This window comes from Corvus brachyrhynchos, unplaced genomic scaffold, assembly GCF_000691975.1.
Source record: "Corvus brachyrhynchos isolate BGI_N302 unplaced genomic scaffold, ASM69197v1 scaffold319, whole genome shotgun sequence".
Lineage (NCBI taxonomy): Eukaryota > Metazoa > Chordata > Aves > Passeriformes > Corvidae > Corvus > Corvus brachyrhynchos.
Window position 1 is genome coordinate 1,072,727 of NW_008246065.1, and position 17,680 is coordinate 1,090,406.

General features: G+C 39.3%; 1 protein-coding gene across 1 annotated transcript in view; it reads right to left on the minus strand.

Annotated features, from left to right (window-relative positions):
* The window catches only part of INPP5F (inositol polyphosphate-5-phosphatase F), a 39,074-nt gene extending 21,433 nt beyond the window's left edge, over positions 1 to 17,641 (minus strand). Inside the window, 2 exon segments of the mRNA XM_008643179.2 lie at positions 4,702 to 4,821; positions 17,410 to 17,641. Coding sequence (XP_008641401.2) covers positions 4,702 to 4,821; positions 17,410 to 17,641 — 352 coding nt within the window.
* Positions 17,642 to 17,680: the final 39 nt, after the last annotated feature.

Sequence of the window (17,680 nt, forward strand, 5' to 3'; positions counted from 1 at the left end):
TCCTATAATCTCATCTATTCCCACCTACACAAAGTTAGCCACGCAATTTATTCCTAGGAGATCACCAATGTATGTCAACAAACAAAACAGACACTCTTTTAAGAAAGGTGACCATCTAGAGCTCCAATGAATTCATCAATAGGGTTCTGTTAGAGATAAGTATAAGGTAAAGGCACTTCTGAGCAGATATGCCACAGTAAAAAACCAGAAAAGGAAAAACCTCCACCCAGTCTTCCCTTTACCTAGATTAACAAACCCTGGCAGCAGTAAACAAGAACTTAGGAGTTTAATACAGACAAGTGAGTTGAGTATCCTTTTGTCATTTTGCAATGCACTGAAATGTCATGGTGTACATTGCAAAACTCTTTGTATTATCGCCAGAGCCACAGAACATTGAAAGAAAACAGGAATTCCCCAGCAGATCAAAAGCAAACAGTCAGGAAGTAATTATGCAGATAAAGTATGCCCTGAAGTAAAAGCTTCAACAATAACCATAAAAGCAGCATATTATAATAGCCAGCAATTTTTAAGTAACTGAATCCCTAAATATACAGCATGTCCTTCTGCAGTCAGAAAGGAAAAAAAAAAAAAAAAAAGGCAATTCCACAGAAGATTAGTTATTGCCTGCTCAACATGTGAGGGATGGTGTGCACAGCAGAACAGGACAGTGTACACCATTCCAGAAAAGTGCGTGTTTCAAGTCATCTCTCAGGATCTAATGTTCATTTTCAGTGTTTTATGAACTATGGCAGAGCAGATGGCCACAACTAGTTTGATGTATTGCATCCAAAGGAAGCTATCACCTCTCATTCCTCACTAAAATGGAAATTCACTCCTCTGTTGCTTCAACACTGTCAGCTGTTTTTCTCTAATGCTTCCCAAACAATCTAGCATTTACTTTCCCCAAATGCTTTTGCAGTAGCTTTTCTTAAACTGTACATGAGTTTACTAACAATGCTGCTTTTTGCAAGTATTTTGATTTTAGCCAAGAAATTCTATGCTACCACTTTCATACTTTTTGTTACTTGAACAACTTAAAAATTGGCAGCATGCAAAAAGAATGCTTTAGTTTGTTGATTGCAGGAAATTCAGTTGTATCTCAGTGAAGAGATTTCAGATGCTGAACAGCCTGTAGTTTCTATCAAGATTCAGTGGAATGCTAACAAAAAAAAGCTGGGGATAAGGAAGAAAGAACCCCATTTCCCTCCTGTTTATAGAGTCTGTGGAAACTTGTCAGCAGCATTTAACCTGGGTCATAATTAACCAGCACTGGAAGAATGCTCCAAATGAATACAAGTACACACACTGCACTGCACAGGGATGGGCTCTGACCAAGAAACAGAAGAAGCTGTGGCAGAAATGATTGTGTTAAGTGGCAGCTGCTGGAACTGGTTACAAAATCCAGCTTTGGTTATAGTCAGATATACTGAACACCAGAATTAATACTCTATAAAGGAGGTGCTTTATGCAAGAGATGTGTTTGCCTCTACATGGGAAGATCATGCAAAGACAGTTTTAACTGTGCATCTTACCAAGAAAATGTGCAATTATCTGTTTCAGTAACATTTCCACAATACATCCTAAAACCTTTTCCTTTTGTTCCCCTTGCTACTCTGCATTTTCTTACAAGTTATCTTAGGAGGGACCAGAAAATGGTAAGTGATCATATTCTTACATTCTGATATTCAACCAAGGTTTTATTGTTTGGGTTTGAGCTCCCCACACACAACAACAACAAAAAAAGTATCTGAATGTTTAAGAAAATTCACTTTGGGGAAGAACAAAATACTACTTTAAAGAGATTTCAATCTCAAACGTGAGCATACTGTTATGTTCAGAGGTACAACTGCTCCCTCATGTCAAAAATTCTTTAAAGAATTAAAAAGTAAACCATGTAAAATTGGCTAGCTGGTTTCTACGAGACAGCTTCCCTGTCACAGCAGCTTTCCTACAAATTCTCCTGTATGAGGCAAGCAATAAAACCAGCAAGATTAAAGAGTAAATTAAAACCCATTCCTAGTTACAGCTCATTGGCAAGGGTATGCCAATGCTAAATTACAGACAGCCCATGACTGATTACAGGGACATTTCAAGGTCACCTTAGACAATTCCTGCATTCTTGCAATAAGCAAATCTTTCAAGCCCATACGAGGATCTATGTCCAAAACGTTCAAGTGCATACAGGCTTAGTGACAGCTCTAGAGTGCACCAGTAGCAACTCCAATACTTAAAAAGGCATTTGAAGATTCCAGCACTTGTGTGTGCTAAGGACTTTTAAAATCTCTTTTCAACAACAGCTGGTAACAAGGCTCTGAGCAAGACAAGCCCAAATTCACCAAATGAGCTTCAAATTAAGTTTTCTGATCCTCATAACCTGGGGGCAGGGGAGAATAAATCAGAGCAGCAAGTCCTCCCGTTGCAGGTCAGCTCTGTGGAGAAAGCATTTCACCCAGCTCCTGCAGCACAGTTCTCCTACTGAGTCTGGACAGAACGGTCCAGCAATGTTAAATATTTATACAACTTCTGCTGATAAAGTTTCCAGGTGACAAAGATTGATACAAGAATAAGTAATGAAGATAGGTTACTGTTACAGACTGCTGGATGAGTCAGCGTGAGGATAACATCAAGCTGCACTTGAATATGATCAAGTAGGAATTTTTTATTGAAAACAGCAGGTTTGAAGAGACCTATGTAAGACATCTCAGTCAGCCCTCTCACTGTGACTGCAGCCTGATGGATGACAGTCATCAGGAAATGTCAGCAAATTCAAGGAGTTCTCAGAAGAAGAGCAAGGATAAATAGCTGGAGGCTATCTTTCTTCAGACATTTAATGGTAGAAAACAAAACACCATTTATAGGACAGCTGCATCACTAAGTACCAGAATATCTACGACAAAAAGGATGAACAGTTTGTGATGGTGTCATCTGAACAAGGCAGAGACAAAAGAAAACACTTCCACTGGCCTAAGCAGCAACTGAGTGGAATGCCTGGATGATCTTAATTGATTCAGTAGCTCTATAGGACACATGGAAAGGAGAGATATCAGTCTTATTACCTGATAATCTTAATTTACCTGACAACAGCAAGCTGACACCTATTGAAGTGTCACAGTCTGGGGAAAGTTTCAACTCGGATTTCATAAGCAGAGGAAGCAGCTCACAATAAACACACATGCAAGGATCTTCAGTGGCCACAACATACTAAAAAACCTTCGAGAAAAAGCATTTGAGGTCTCCCCTTTCAAAGGCTTTTATAACTAGACTCCCCGGAGAGAAGGGGAGGGAAGGCTTTTGTGTACCCAAGGGACTGGTCCTAAAACTAAACACCACGCCCCACACAAACACAAAAAACATGTGTCAGAACCAATCACTGAGCATTTTCCCACAGCAGAAAAAGGTCATTACTGGAGTTTAGCCATCATTCATCATGGACAGCATGTGCTGAATAGCACAGACAACCTGGATGAAGAGAAGAGAAAGTGAGATGGCAGAGTCTGAACCATTTCATATCACCAGATCTGAAAAAGGGTGGCTGAATAAATCTGTAGACTGAGCACAGAGACAAAAATATCAGGTGAAATTCAAAGAAGATGAAGTGATGCAACTGGAAAGATGATGTGGTCATGAACTTCATGGAGAGATGGGCTCTGAACTATTACTCCCAGAAACAGGACCAGGGGTGTCAGTACCTCTGGAGTCACACAGTTCCTACAACTTATCTGCCCTACACTCATGCCAGGGTGTCCCAGTCCCCTGTTCTCCATCCCATTATTGTCAGTAGGATGCTGCCATCCTGACCAATCTGTTTCTATTCAAGGGACCACAAACATCTGATCCATTTCAGCATTTAATCCATCCCGCTCTCCTGGAACACACTTGAAACTTTACCTGTATTGATCATATTGCCAGGCACTACTTTAAATGCAGGGTCTAAGCACTCCCAAAAAGAATGGCACACAGCAGGAGTTTATTGCTACCTTTCCTACCTGCCAGTAAATAGACAGCCAGAGCTCTATTGGCAGAGGTATCTTTCTGGACAAAGCTGGTATATATCAAAATAAATATTTATTATGGCTACAGGAATTTGCAGCTGATAAAGCAAAAGGAGTACTGAGTTTATTTTACAGGAAAACATTACTACTATCAGTTAGAGACAAGCTTATCATTGAAATAACAATGAATTCTACACCTGCTTGAATTGTATAGCTGTCATTTAATGGCAAGCAAGCTTAAGTGTTTCTTTTGCTTTCAAATATTCCTCTAGCAATGTAGCAATTCTTATTTAGGTTTTTATACAGCATCAAGAATTCAGGCCTTATACTTTTGTGAAAACTTCCTTTATTAGTTTTTGTACAGGAATCTCCTTGAATGGATTATTCCAAAAAGTTTAAGAATTTTATAAATCCCACATGGAGCTTCAGAAAGAACTTCAAACACAAGCTTCTACTATTTATGAATGCAGTTCTCTATTTTTACAAGACAGTGTCAAATCAAAATACATACACTGGAGAGCAGAGTGAATTTATATGTGCAGCTGTAATACAATCACTTTGACAAGTCCACATATTTGAGGAGTGCTCCTCCAGAGCAAAGAATACTACATCATTCCATTTGAGCTGTGCAGTATTATTTGCAATATCACAGAAGTTCAGCAGTAAACAAAACAAATAAAAACCCACCAAAACAGAACAAAGCACATACCTGTATGAAGCTGGACTTTACCAATGACTCCCTCTACCAGGCCCAGACAAATGGGATTCCAAGCCAAAAGAAGATCAGTGGCTGCAAAAAAGAACAAAGTTCCTGGTTTTAAACAGTAAACTCAACAGGACAATTAATCCAGGGACAGTCACCCTCTCCACTTTCCCCACCTTAGAGGGTAGAACATGTGCAATGATTCCAGCAATAATAAGATGATGCACACTTCCATTTTTGCTTGTTACCAAGTAGCTATGACCAAATGACTAAATATCCAACAAAAACCCTTATCACAGATATTTTCCAGATTTTTGAGGGGGGAAAAGTAGCTTTGGGGTACAGTAATTGAATTTAATGGAGGCTTAATTCTCCTAATAACCACTAGAATTTTTGACGTAAGCAAAATTTTACATGGCTGTAGTGAAACTGAATAGCGGTCACTGAGTTAACAGCACAGCTTCAAAACCCAGCAGATGTTGACTTGCACTCCCAGCTCTCTCCCATTTGTATCCAATTACTATTACTTTCACATCCTCTTTCTATAAACATGCACACACAGACACTTCCTCTTTTGTTAAAACACTCTCCACAACTACAAGGAATATCGAAGTACACAAAGTTAAGGTTTAGGTTTCTAGTTCTACTCTTAACAAATTCCAGTGAACCACCTAGGAAGTAGAAGAGAAAGCAGGAAGAAAATGAGTTTCTAACAGTGGTGCAGTACCTGTTCAAGGATTTGAGAGTGGGGCAAAGAATAAAATTCCTAATTCAAGTCTTTAAAGTGAAAACAAATACTTACAAGCAAATAACAACTGTGTAGGAGAGAAAAATCTCAAAGGAAAAGAGGTTTTTCTATACCACGAAGGACAAGCTTGTTATTATTCACCAAAACACACTCGTTCCAAGGTAAAAGTTTCTCCAGTTTTAACATCCAGACAAATAAATATCTTAGCTATTGGTGTAAGTAGATGAACATTTGAAAGAACAAACGCACACAGCGCAAGAGTATAAATCATCTACATAAAAACACTTATCTACAATACCTTCATTCTTCTTGTAAATCTGACATCTGCAGGTGACAGCTGATAGTATGATTATTTTCTTTACATACTTATTTTAAAACACTGAATCATCCTTGAAACTTTTGTAACTAAGACCTTGATATTCTAAGAACATTCTTTTCCTAGCTTCCAGCACAACATTTAATAGTACACTAGAGTCAGCTAATTTCCTCATTAATACAAGTACTTCCATGAGCTACAACAGAAACGGTTTGCAGTCAGGGTAGATCTGGAATGAACTCATTAAATGGGATGGATCACATGTGCCTGGACACAGACAAGCAAGAAATAAAAGCCCACAGCAGTAGAATTTAAAGCAATATTTGCAGCAGCAGTGCAGGGCTGCAATTAATGTGTGTAACCAGGCTGGACCAAGTTCCTGGTTCTTCCTTTCTCTGTAGGAGTGCTCTGGACAGTGACTTGATCTGCACAGAACCTTGTGTGACCCATGCCAGAATGAAATGGACTTTAAAGAGACTAACACAGTTGAGCATCAGGAAATCAGTGATGCTGGGTACGACAGAGCTGAACGGTTTGATGTACCCTCAATCCCTGCTGAAGTACTTGAACACATCTTTATCCTCCTGACAGATTTGTGCTCAGACAAAGTTCTAGAACAGCCTGAGCTCAGTTTCACTCCAAAAAACACATGGGAGTATCTCTGTGCTGAGTGGGAAATCTGCACTATCAGCAAAGAGGAACACAGGCAGCCTTCCTCACTCCCAAACCCTCCACCATCTTTCCCAGTTCACCCACACAATCCCAGTTTTGTCTTCACCCTGGGACTCTTCTAGAGCTGCACTGTCTCACACTTCATCTACTTCTTGCTTAGTAATTAGCTTTAAACTCATATTTCCACCATGATATCTAAAAGCCAGCCAGAGGTATCAAGCAGCAAACAAAGCCAGGCACAGAAGGAATTTAAAGAACCAAATCAGTGGAGGTTAACCGTGGCTACTATAAGCCTAGTAATCTAGAAGACCTTCTATGTCTTTCTAAAACACTGATTTCCTGCTGTGACAAGGTATTAGCAAGAAAACCTCACTTGCTATCCAGAGCCTTCCTCTAGGAGTTTACAAGAGATTAAAAAATGAGGAAACAAGGTTTTGTTTTAATTAGAGGAATAAGGAAACAACACTTTAGACCTGCCTGTAAAAGGACATAAGAAAACTGGTGTTATAACGGGACTGCACAGACAAGTGAGTCTTACACAGCTGCTCTGTTGTGGGTTCCTCTGACAGAGGCAGCACCAGACAATCCAAGACTTCTACAGGAATCCTACTACGCCAGCAGTAGAGATGCAATGAGAAAAGGCTCTAAACTTTAAGTACAGACAAGCTTTGGAAAAGATGAGAATGCATTTGGAATCAAATGCATATTCCACCTTCAGAGTTTAAAGGCAGCAAATATGGATCCACCAGCTGGGCAGCACTGGCTCTTGAGATAAGTGTGATTATCAAGCTACTAATGGTAAAGGCTGACTGCTTTAAGAAAATTTTCCATGGGGAAGGCAGAGCATAGGGGGAAAAAAAAGATACCTATTTAGCAACATATAAGGAGACAAACATGTTTTTTTCAATGTCCAAGAAAACCTAGATGCAAAGAAGTCTTATGGGAGAAATGCCTACAGGCTGTGACCAATTGCAGAATCACACTGACTTCCTTTTGGTGACAGCATCACAAAATTTGTTTTTCTCACACTATTTCTAGAGGACTTTTTACAGGAAAGTTTATGTGACAGCACAGAAGCAAGCCAGTTGTTCTGACTAAATAAAATATATCTGGTTCCGACCTTCTGATTAGAACTTTGTTGTTGGTTAGAGTTCGATTTCCTGTGTGACAACCCCAGCTCAGAGCCAACACCCAACCATGCTGAATAAATACCACTACAGTAAATACCAACACGAACCTCTTGCTCCTGTGGAGTGCACTCTGGAAACAGGAAATGGATGAACTAAACAAATTAAATTTAATTATCATTCCCTCATGAACCCCCAAAGATGGGCTTTCATGCTGAGTACACTCCTATTTATTCTGTATAGGAAGAAGCTGTCTCCAACTTTTGTGTAACACTAAAATTGTTCAAGACTGTTCCCTTGCAGCCATTTGGTCTGTCTGGTAAATCTGGCAGCAGCAATCTCCAGTCACTATCTTGTATCCTTGAGAATTATAACCACTCTATATTTAAAATCATTACATAAGTAAAGATTCAGAGACCCAAGTAAGTTAACTGCAAGCCTGTAGGTTAGTATTTAACTGTAACATATTTTACCGAATTTAAGAGGCAGCCTAAGATGGTAGACAGTGATAATGTTACAGAAGGTATCCACATCCTCTTAAAGTCATAAAAAGAAAATAACCATACAAAACAAAACTGAAAATCCTCAGTTAAAAGTTTTCAGATAGCATACATGAGACCTGGCCACATTTCTGATTGTTGAATGCTGATAGAACTCATGACAAGTTTGATTCTTTTTTCTCTTTTAAGGAATCTATCAAAAAACATTAACCACCACAAGGCTCTATCAAAGGAAACACTGAACTTTCCTTACACATTCAGACAATGTTTTGAGATATAACGTGAAATACAATTTATCAATAGTTACTCTTGTTTCCCTATTCAAACTTATCTTCCTATAAATGTCATACTAGTCCTCTTTTGAACCTCAGCGAGCCAGGAATAAAGACTTATCAGCTTTAAACTGCAACACAATGATGTTGAAACAGACTTCTTACAGTATTGTGCTGATGATAAAAGAGCAGTGTCAAAACAGTCATTGTTCCTTATAACAGAAAGTCAGAAGCTGTGTCCAAAAAGAATCACTACGAGCAGTGAGATGAGTCCCATGGAAGATCTTTCCTGACTTGAGGCATTCTCTGCTGTCCTCAGTGTGTTTAAATTTGATAGAACTGCCAGTGTTTGACAGGCCTTAACACTCTGATGTATACACTTGCTCACTAAGTTTCCATCCTGAAGTACAAAATTGCTCATTCCTTGCCTTATCCTACTAAATAAATTCAAGCTACTGAAACAAATATTGGGGTTTTTTGCTGATTCCTGTCAGAGATTAATGATCACTGCAATGCATTTACCATTCACAGCGATGGTATCAGCATTCAATTGCAGCACAACAGAACTTCTGCCCCAAATTCAGAACAAAACCAGCTTTGATGTGATTGACTTCCACCACCACCCTCAGAGCTCACCAGCAGCGATGCAGAGCCGTGCAACACCAGATAAAGTCTCTTTAATTCTTTGTGTTTACAGCAAACATAACCCTGATAAAGGTGATACAAAAGCAACTTGGAAGAGCATCAAAACCCAAAACTGCTTTCTGGCTCTTTCTGCCGTCTACCACCAGCTGAGTTGATCCAAGGTCAGGCACAAAGTCTGATAAGAAAATAAACTGCTGCTTTGGGATAAACCACTTGCTCAACACAGAATGGCTGGAGGCAAGCCTGAAGAGTTTGGGGAGGCAGGGTGGCAGCTTCCTTTGGAAAAGGCAGGAAGAAAAAAGATTAAATTTTTTATCATTTGAATCCAGCCCATACTACTGAGCTGCTGCCTGGTTCAATCCATTGAGCAGCTGTAACTATTTCGCTTTCAATCTTGCTATAGGTCAGAGGGCATAGATGCACCCCTTATCTCCCTCTTTCTTGGCCTTTGGGAATGAACCTCAGCTAGAAAGTGTTTATATCAACAGTGTAGTCGACATAAAAACATACACACCATCACTGAATTCCCCTCAGGTTACACCTAAGTGTATAAGCACAGACATTAATGGGTCATTTCTCATAAAGTCTTCCTGGAGTCTGACAGAGCACTAATTCTCAATCATTTTCACCATTCGACAAGCCATAGATATCCATTTACAAGAAATAAAAGCAGGATAACTCACTATATATATAGCCAAAACAAATCCCTCAGCTCTGCTAATGTAAATTTTAACACCGGAAGTGTTAATTTTCAGGAAGAAGCTTCAATACTATTTTTAAATAGATTTTGGGTGGTTTTTTCTTTAAACCATGTCTGCTCTAGATCAAAAACAACTGTAAGACTTTATTATTAGCATTACTTGACCTTTATGATGTCCTGTGGCTTTTCAAAAGAAAGTCTGCTTCCAAGTCCCAGCTCATCTTTGAATAGTGTTCTGGAATTTTAGCCAGGATTAAGAGATTACAAATTAACTAGGAAGTCTTAAGAGTATAAAGTTGAACTTCTTTCTCTTGGAGGAAATAAATTACTACTTATGCAAATAAAACTTAGGCTAATTGAGCTTTCCTTTCAACACAGATTTCCAAAACTGTATTCAAGCTACTTGCAGGAAGATGGAGCATTAAGACATTTAGTACTACAAGCTCTTAATTGTCATGAACTGTTAACTTTATTTACTTGCATATTCCCCTCCAAACTTTGAACAAATTATCCCTTCAGCTAATCACCTGACTAAATATAATTTGTCATTTATACAGGTTGTGCTGTCTGTAGGTGTTATAGTCCCAAGAGCCCTCCATCACTTAGAGCTGAAATGCTTTGCTTTGGAAGAGAAATGGGATCACCACTGCTCCCCAGTCTGGCCCTGCTGTAAGGAGCCCACAGAAGGGTGACACCAGGAGGAGTACAAGAATGCACCTCACAGCCTCCTTAGAGCACCCGTTTATCCTCCCCTCATGGAAAGCATGTTTTCCAAACAGGAATTCAGTGCAAGGTTTACAGTGCCTGAGTCAGGAGCCCGGCACACTGCAGAGCACACACCGCCCCAGCTGAGCTCAGAAAAATGAAACAGTTTATTTCTTTTATTGGGACACTTCTCTCCAATATCTCAGCATTAGACTGGATGAACACAAACAGGTCAAGCACAATTTAGTGACAGATTTAAAGCAGTGGGGATGGGAGCATACAATACACATTTGTATTGCTGCTGCCAAGGCAGGATGCAAGTCCCAGAGAAAGCACCTAAAAAAGAATTCCTACTACTCATCTTGATAAAGAAATACTTCTTTGTATTCTGGTGCAGTCAGAAAATCCCTTGAGTCACCAGGCATTGCTTGGGAAACTGGAAAACATACGGGAAATGTTCAGTTGTCTGGAGAGTATCCAATGTTACATGGAATTACACAAGGAACTCCTGTACTAGAAGTGGAAACAAACTGCTGTTACCAGTGTTTGCTCCAAACAGAATCTGACCCTGTGCATCAGTGGCCTCCAAACTTTCTTATCAAGTACCACACCAAGAAAAAATAAATTAGGACGTGTCCCAAATACGTATATTTATTTATAAGTCCAGTAGAACATGTAACTCATTTACATTGCATACATTATAAAACACACAAAAGATTAGATGTTTTTAATGGGTGAATAAACACTATTTTAAAACACTGTTTATTTTTATTAACAGTACAAAATATTTTCTTCCAACACCCCCAATGGACTGCCTTGAGCACCCACAAGGTGGTCTTTAGAGAGGTGGCTAAATATATGCAACAAGTAGTAATGTGCATTTCTACCACTTGAACTAAGAATCAGCTCCTCACATCCCTTCCACAAACCTGTAAATACCATTCAGAAAACCACCCAGCAGGGACTCTTAAAATGCAAATCAGTGCCAAGCCACTGGAGCTCAGAGGGTTGGTTCTTCGCTTGGTTGGTTTGGCTTTTTTTTTTACTTTAGAGCTTCCCTTTATTCTTCACATTGCTGAACTCTGTTAGCAAACGCATTTTCTCAGAAGTGATACAGAAAAGGAAAAAATATCTTTTATCCTTCCAAAAGCAACAACACTGCACTAATTAATATTATTCCACACCAACACACATTCATTCCCATTTTTAGCTGGTATTTCAACAAAGCTCAAGTTGTTTGAGGATATACCCTTAAAGCTAAGAAAGCAGTAGGTTGTCTGCATTTTTTTTTTAATCCTATTTACTCTGCAAGAAGGAAACTATCAATCAGGCAGGAGAAAGATTTTATTCAAACCTACTTACAAAACTGTCAGCTTAAACACTATGTTCACTCATTCTGAAGATTCTCTATTAAAGGTCTGCTCAGCTACAGCTATACTGAAAGAAGAAAGCAAGAAAGCTATTCTATCCTCAAAAAATTACAATATAAACAATAACTGAGCAGAAGAATTTCCCAATTATGGAAATTAGTTTCTTTTACTAATCACTGAGCTGACTTATGCTAATGCTTCTTAAGAGCCATGAGAGAATTACAGTGTGAGCCAAGTCTAAGCAAGGTAAAGCTTTCCCTCACTGTCACCTGTTCTTCTGACTCCATAATTAACTTTTCTCTCTAATTGTCCAACTAATCAGGCTCAAAGCACAAAAAGAGTTATGGATTGGAAACAACCACTTCTAACACTAAATAAGGGAGTTATACTCAAAAACTTGGCACATGTTTCAGGAACAGACAGGAGTTCACACCACACACCCCCCATATATTCCCCCCTTTATTATTTTTTTTAACTGTTGGGAACAATTTGACTACTCAGACAACAAGCAGCAACATATTTTTTAAATGTTACTGGAAGACATGCAAATACAGGGAAAAACTTAACCATCACACACCCATATGTGCAAAAGTTGCTGTTTTTCCTTAACTGAGAAACAGACAAGGAAAAAAACTGAAAGATAACAATTAATGACAGACCAGCATATTTGCCATTCACATTTTGCAATTACCTCTTGGGCAAGGTCATTTACTTTTAAATTTGGCTCAGAATTCTGTTTTCCAGTTCAAAGCATGTTCAAGGGCCTTGTTTTCAGTTTTTCAGAGACTCAGCAAACACTGCTCCAGGGCTCTATTCAAGTAAGATTTCTCCCTTAAAAGGAAAACCTCAGTGTTCCAAGTGGTATTTCATTCATTTGGGTTCAGCTTTTCAGGCAAAAAGTCCTCTCCCAGTTTTTATTGGGGAAGATATTTGGAACAAGAAAATAGATTAAGAATTAATATCCCTGTTTACTAAAGCCAAACTTTAATAAAAAACAGTTTTTGCACTATTTCCAAATTCTTCCTCTAGAAATACAACCAAAAATTTCTCCTCCTCTTGATACTCCATTCCTACCACTTGATTTTCTATCCCATTCCAATCTGCAACAGTTGTTTTGAAAGAACACAAGCAGCATATCAAACAAGTGGCTGCCTTTTCCTGCAGTTCAAAGTTTAAAACTTAAAATCACTAAAGTTTTAATGTTTCCTTGCATATACAGCTGAAATATCACCCACACCATTAAACTGTGAAACAACCTAACAAGAAGAACAGCATTCTCAGATGAAAAAACCACAAGCCCTTGGTACAGATGCAGACCTTTCTTAATTGAAATCAGTGTCTTCTGTTCTAATTATTTTAGTTGCAGTTAGTCTGCAATTTCCTATTCAATATTTAGTTAATACTAACTCATGAGATCAAAGATGAGTCACCTCTGCCAGCAAAATACAAGCCACAGAAATCCACTTGAATTAGATTCATTTTAATTCCAGGGGGAAGGCAAAAAAAAAAAAAAAAATTAACCAGCCACACCAGAATATCAAGATATCAAGCATTAGGAGCTTTCCATGTGTTTAAAACCTCAGGTCGTTCCAGCACGAGCAGGCTTTCCAAGACATCTACACATCTGAGTTGGGACAAGTTTGGCATTTTCAGAACTTTTCATAGAAGGAAAAGGAGAAAAAAAAAAAAGAGACAGGAACACCCTTGTCATATTCAACTCATCACCTGCTAGGACTCAACAGGAAAGTAAACACTTCACCTCAAAGTTTATTTAATTCTCACCAGGCCAGGCTGTAACACACTGTCAACCCACTTAAGTCTCAGTTTTGGGTTTACCATGCTCTATAAAAAGAATCATGGATGGAATTACAAAAAGTAAAAAATAATTTCCCTCTGAGAAATATATATGAAGATCTTGTCTCAGAGTCAGAAGCTACAACAGTGACTAATGTATGCAATATTTAACCAGACGAAGGATATAGAGCAGCCCAGCCCACTCCCCTGGTCCCCTCTGTTACCTTTCACAAGAAGGAAAAAGCAGCAACAGGGACCCAACTGCTGAGGATTTTTTCAGCCTACGTTCTTGCTGGGCTGCAGCTAATGCAGATCAGTTCTGACATCTGGTTTGTCACATACGCCACAAGTACGTGGTGCTGACAACCAAGAAAGAGTAGGGAAAAGAGGGAACAGAATGAGCAAGCAAGGGTGAGAAACAGTGCAGTACCCATTGCAGCTAAAAAGGCGTCAAAAAACAGCTTGAGGTTCCTTATGAAGTAACTTGAAATACGGAGAGAATATTTCTAAAGCTACAGCCTCCTGTGGAATTCATTTCCCAGAATAGACAGGCAGTTTCCAAGACATACTACTGAAACTCAGGAAGGCAATTTTGTATGAAATAATTCAGTAGCATGACTTCACACTCAGGCTGTCACCCCTCAGAGCCATGTCTAGAACTACTCTGTAGACTTAAACTTAGCAATACGTGCTTTGGTGGCAGTGGCATCACTCCTTACACCATTCATTAGCTCAAGGCCTTCATTGAGCACTCTCAGACTTCCCACAAAGAAACTTCCTCCTCCAGTCTACAGACACGAAGAACAGCTCAGGAATTCTGACAAGTCATTTCTACACAACTCCTGCAATGCCTTTGAGGAGTAAGGCAAGCACACAGCTGGAATATTAGACAGCCTTATAATTTGTGATTCAGACATGATTTCACACTATCAGACTAAGACACCTAACCTGAAATCTGTCCCCTGCTCCTCTGAAAATACTGTTTGGTAACATGTCCCTCACTAAAAGTATTTAAAATGCATTGCTTCAGTTGCTGACTCAACCATTTTCAACAGATAAAAATGAAAACTGTAACAATAAATTCCTAAAGTGTTTGAAACTAACAAATGCTCATTTGCCTCTAGTTTACAGTTCCAGAGGTAAGATACAGCTTAACCTATCTCACTCTTACTGGTGGAGGCAATGGAGTCTTTGAGCATGACACCCCCAAAAACTGTGTTAGATTAATTCCAATCTGTGTATCCTTCAAAATCTGGTAGGTTTTTTTTATAGAGTGCTGGGAATCAGCATAACTACAAGAAATAGTTTTAGTAGCAACTGTTCCCAATCTTATTTGACATTACTGCCTGGAATATGATCAAGGCCAGCACAATGATAATAGAAGCTTTCACACCATAACAGTCTCAATCCTTTTTGTGCTGCTAAAAAAACAGTGAGAAGAATTTTGTGTCTTCAATGCTTTTTATCCTTTACACACACACATATATAGATGTATACATATGCAGATATAAATACATAAATTATACAAACATCATCAATAAAACGATGTTTGTAATCTGTATAAAAGTACCAGTCAGGAGAAGGCACACAGAGCATAAACAGAGTAATCCCAGAGTGAAATCCTGACCAAGACCTGATGTAAGGCATTTAAGGCATGATTGAACAGCACATGTTTTTTCACTACACTGAAAAAAGTACACTCTAGACAGCCAAATTCTTTAAAAAAAGAAAAAAAAAAATCTATGATGCCAAAGTGATTCATGGATTTCCTGCAGGTGACTCATTAGTGCTTTCACTTTAGAGAATAAAAAAACCCCAGCAACATCTTGTAAACACAGGCTGACAACCTTCAAATGAGGGCCAACCTCAGACTTTGCTTATGGCAAATATTTATCAAGATTATTTGCCTTTTTTTTTTAATTCAAGCTGTTAATCTGCATGATCCAAAGAGGTCAGAAATACAGCTTTCAACATTAGCAAATTCCTGAACATGCCTTTACAGTTGAGGAAGGAGAGTATTTTAAAGCTTAGCATCAGCTCTTTAGATTCAGACCTACCATCTCAAGCAATGATTTGCAAGGTTTATCAGTATTATCTATTTCAAACCATGAACGTGCAAAGATTAATTCAAAGCAGCCTCTGTGAGACAGAATAAAACCAAAGCCTCCAAAACCAAGCAGAGACACATAGTTAAATCACAGCCTTTTGACAGATTATTAAACATGTCAATGAACACAAGTTATGACTGGTTTTTTTTAACATGGCAGTGACTCATCACACAGAAATCCATCTACTCATTTCCGGGCAGTAGCCTCGATAATAAATGGTCAAATGTAATAAAATTGCAAACTTGAGGATATGCAGTTTTGTCTTAATACAAGAAAGAGCTATTGATCCAAGAAACACTTCCTGTGAGAGAACTGTTTCTTTCTTGGGCTTACTTTCAACCCTAAGGATTTCAGTACTAAGGCACTTCATTGCACAGCCCTGGAGTCCACTGTCAAGAAGATGATCCACAGACAGGGCTGGAAAAACAAAGCTGCAAACACGTGGAAATGGGAAAGCATTGCTACCAATTGAGAGTTTCAAGCAGACCAAGGGACTTCAGTATCACATTACCTTCCGTTAATCTGTAGGTCACACACAATAGGGATCACATGTAAACTGCCTGAAAATGCAGAGGCAGCCTAAGGACAAAATGCTGCTGGAACAGCAGGCAGACAAACTGCTGGGCACTGGCAAAGCCTCCAGGAAGTAAAGGGACAACAAGATAAAATAAAACACAGCAATGGCTGCATGAAAGCAAGGGATTGATGCTTTCAAAAGTTAAAGTTATCAAACACCAGTCTCCAGAACTATAGTTCACTACTTAGTGCTTTAATTACTGTGGGTCAAGTAAGAGCTTTTATGCCCACGCAGATGGCTGTAACCATCACAAACCTAAACCTGAGGGGTTTTCCCCCCCGTGAAAGCACACATTTCAATGACTAGCAGTACTGTCTGATAGCTTAACATCAATTATTTTCTAAGATCTCTTGCAAATCAAAGTATTGCTGGATTAGCGAAGTTGATGGACAAGAGTTAGTCATGCTAACTTGAGACAGATTGCAACTTTATCTGAGACGCAAACAAATTGCGCTGAGAAGACACAACTCTAGGATGAAAATATAACAAGAAAGCGCTGTGCGAAAAACAGTTCTTTGGAAAAACACAGATAACAACAGTATTCAATGTTTATGTTTAAAGATTGTCCAGCCTTTCACAGAAGCTCATAAAGCCTACCGTACTCAGATAGCCAACCTGGCCATATACATGTTTAGCCACCTTTTTTGGCCTAACACAGATCCCAATTTTAGAAAGCTGTAAGTAACATCTGTGCAGCCTGCCACATGTTTGGTGAAATACCCAGCTATTTGGAATTTCTTTCACATATAAGCAGGGTCAGCATGGTCCGTTGCATCAAAGCTATGCATCAGAAACACAAAGAATGAAAAAACTCACAGAATGCTTTGGCTTGGAAGGGACTTTAAAGATCATCGTGTTACAACCCCCTGCCATGGGAGCCAATATTACACAAAGCAAGATAATTTCCACGGGTGGCATTTTATTTTATAGACACCTTTACTGACTAACCTCCTAGGTAGGATAAGATAATTACCATTGTTTCAAAATTCCCTTTTACACAACTCCATCTCAATTTCTGTTTGCCTTCCCTTCAGTCTTATATTAATAACACAGTGGAGCTCTGTGTAATTGTTGCTTACACAGCCTGTAATCACCAAAAAATTTAGAAGCACTTTAAAAGTCACAGAATCACAGAACGTCAAAAGCTTGGAATGGACCTTAAAGCTCACCCAGTCCCTACCCGGTGTAGCCACCTGTTCAATTCCTCCTGGAAGAGGCGACCACGGGACACATCTGCCCGAAGACGCAGTGCCCATGCACCGGGAGCATTCCTTATGTAAGGCTGACACCGGCCCCACACGGCCCTTCGCACCCCGCGATGCTCCCCGGGGACGCCCAGGTGCCTCTCGACACCGGCACCGATTCGGGTCACGCCGGGCGCGGAGCCCCGGGCGGGGGCAGCGCTGCTTCATCGTGCGGGAAACAAACTCGCCGAGAGGGAAAGCAACGCG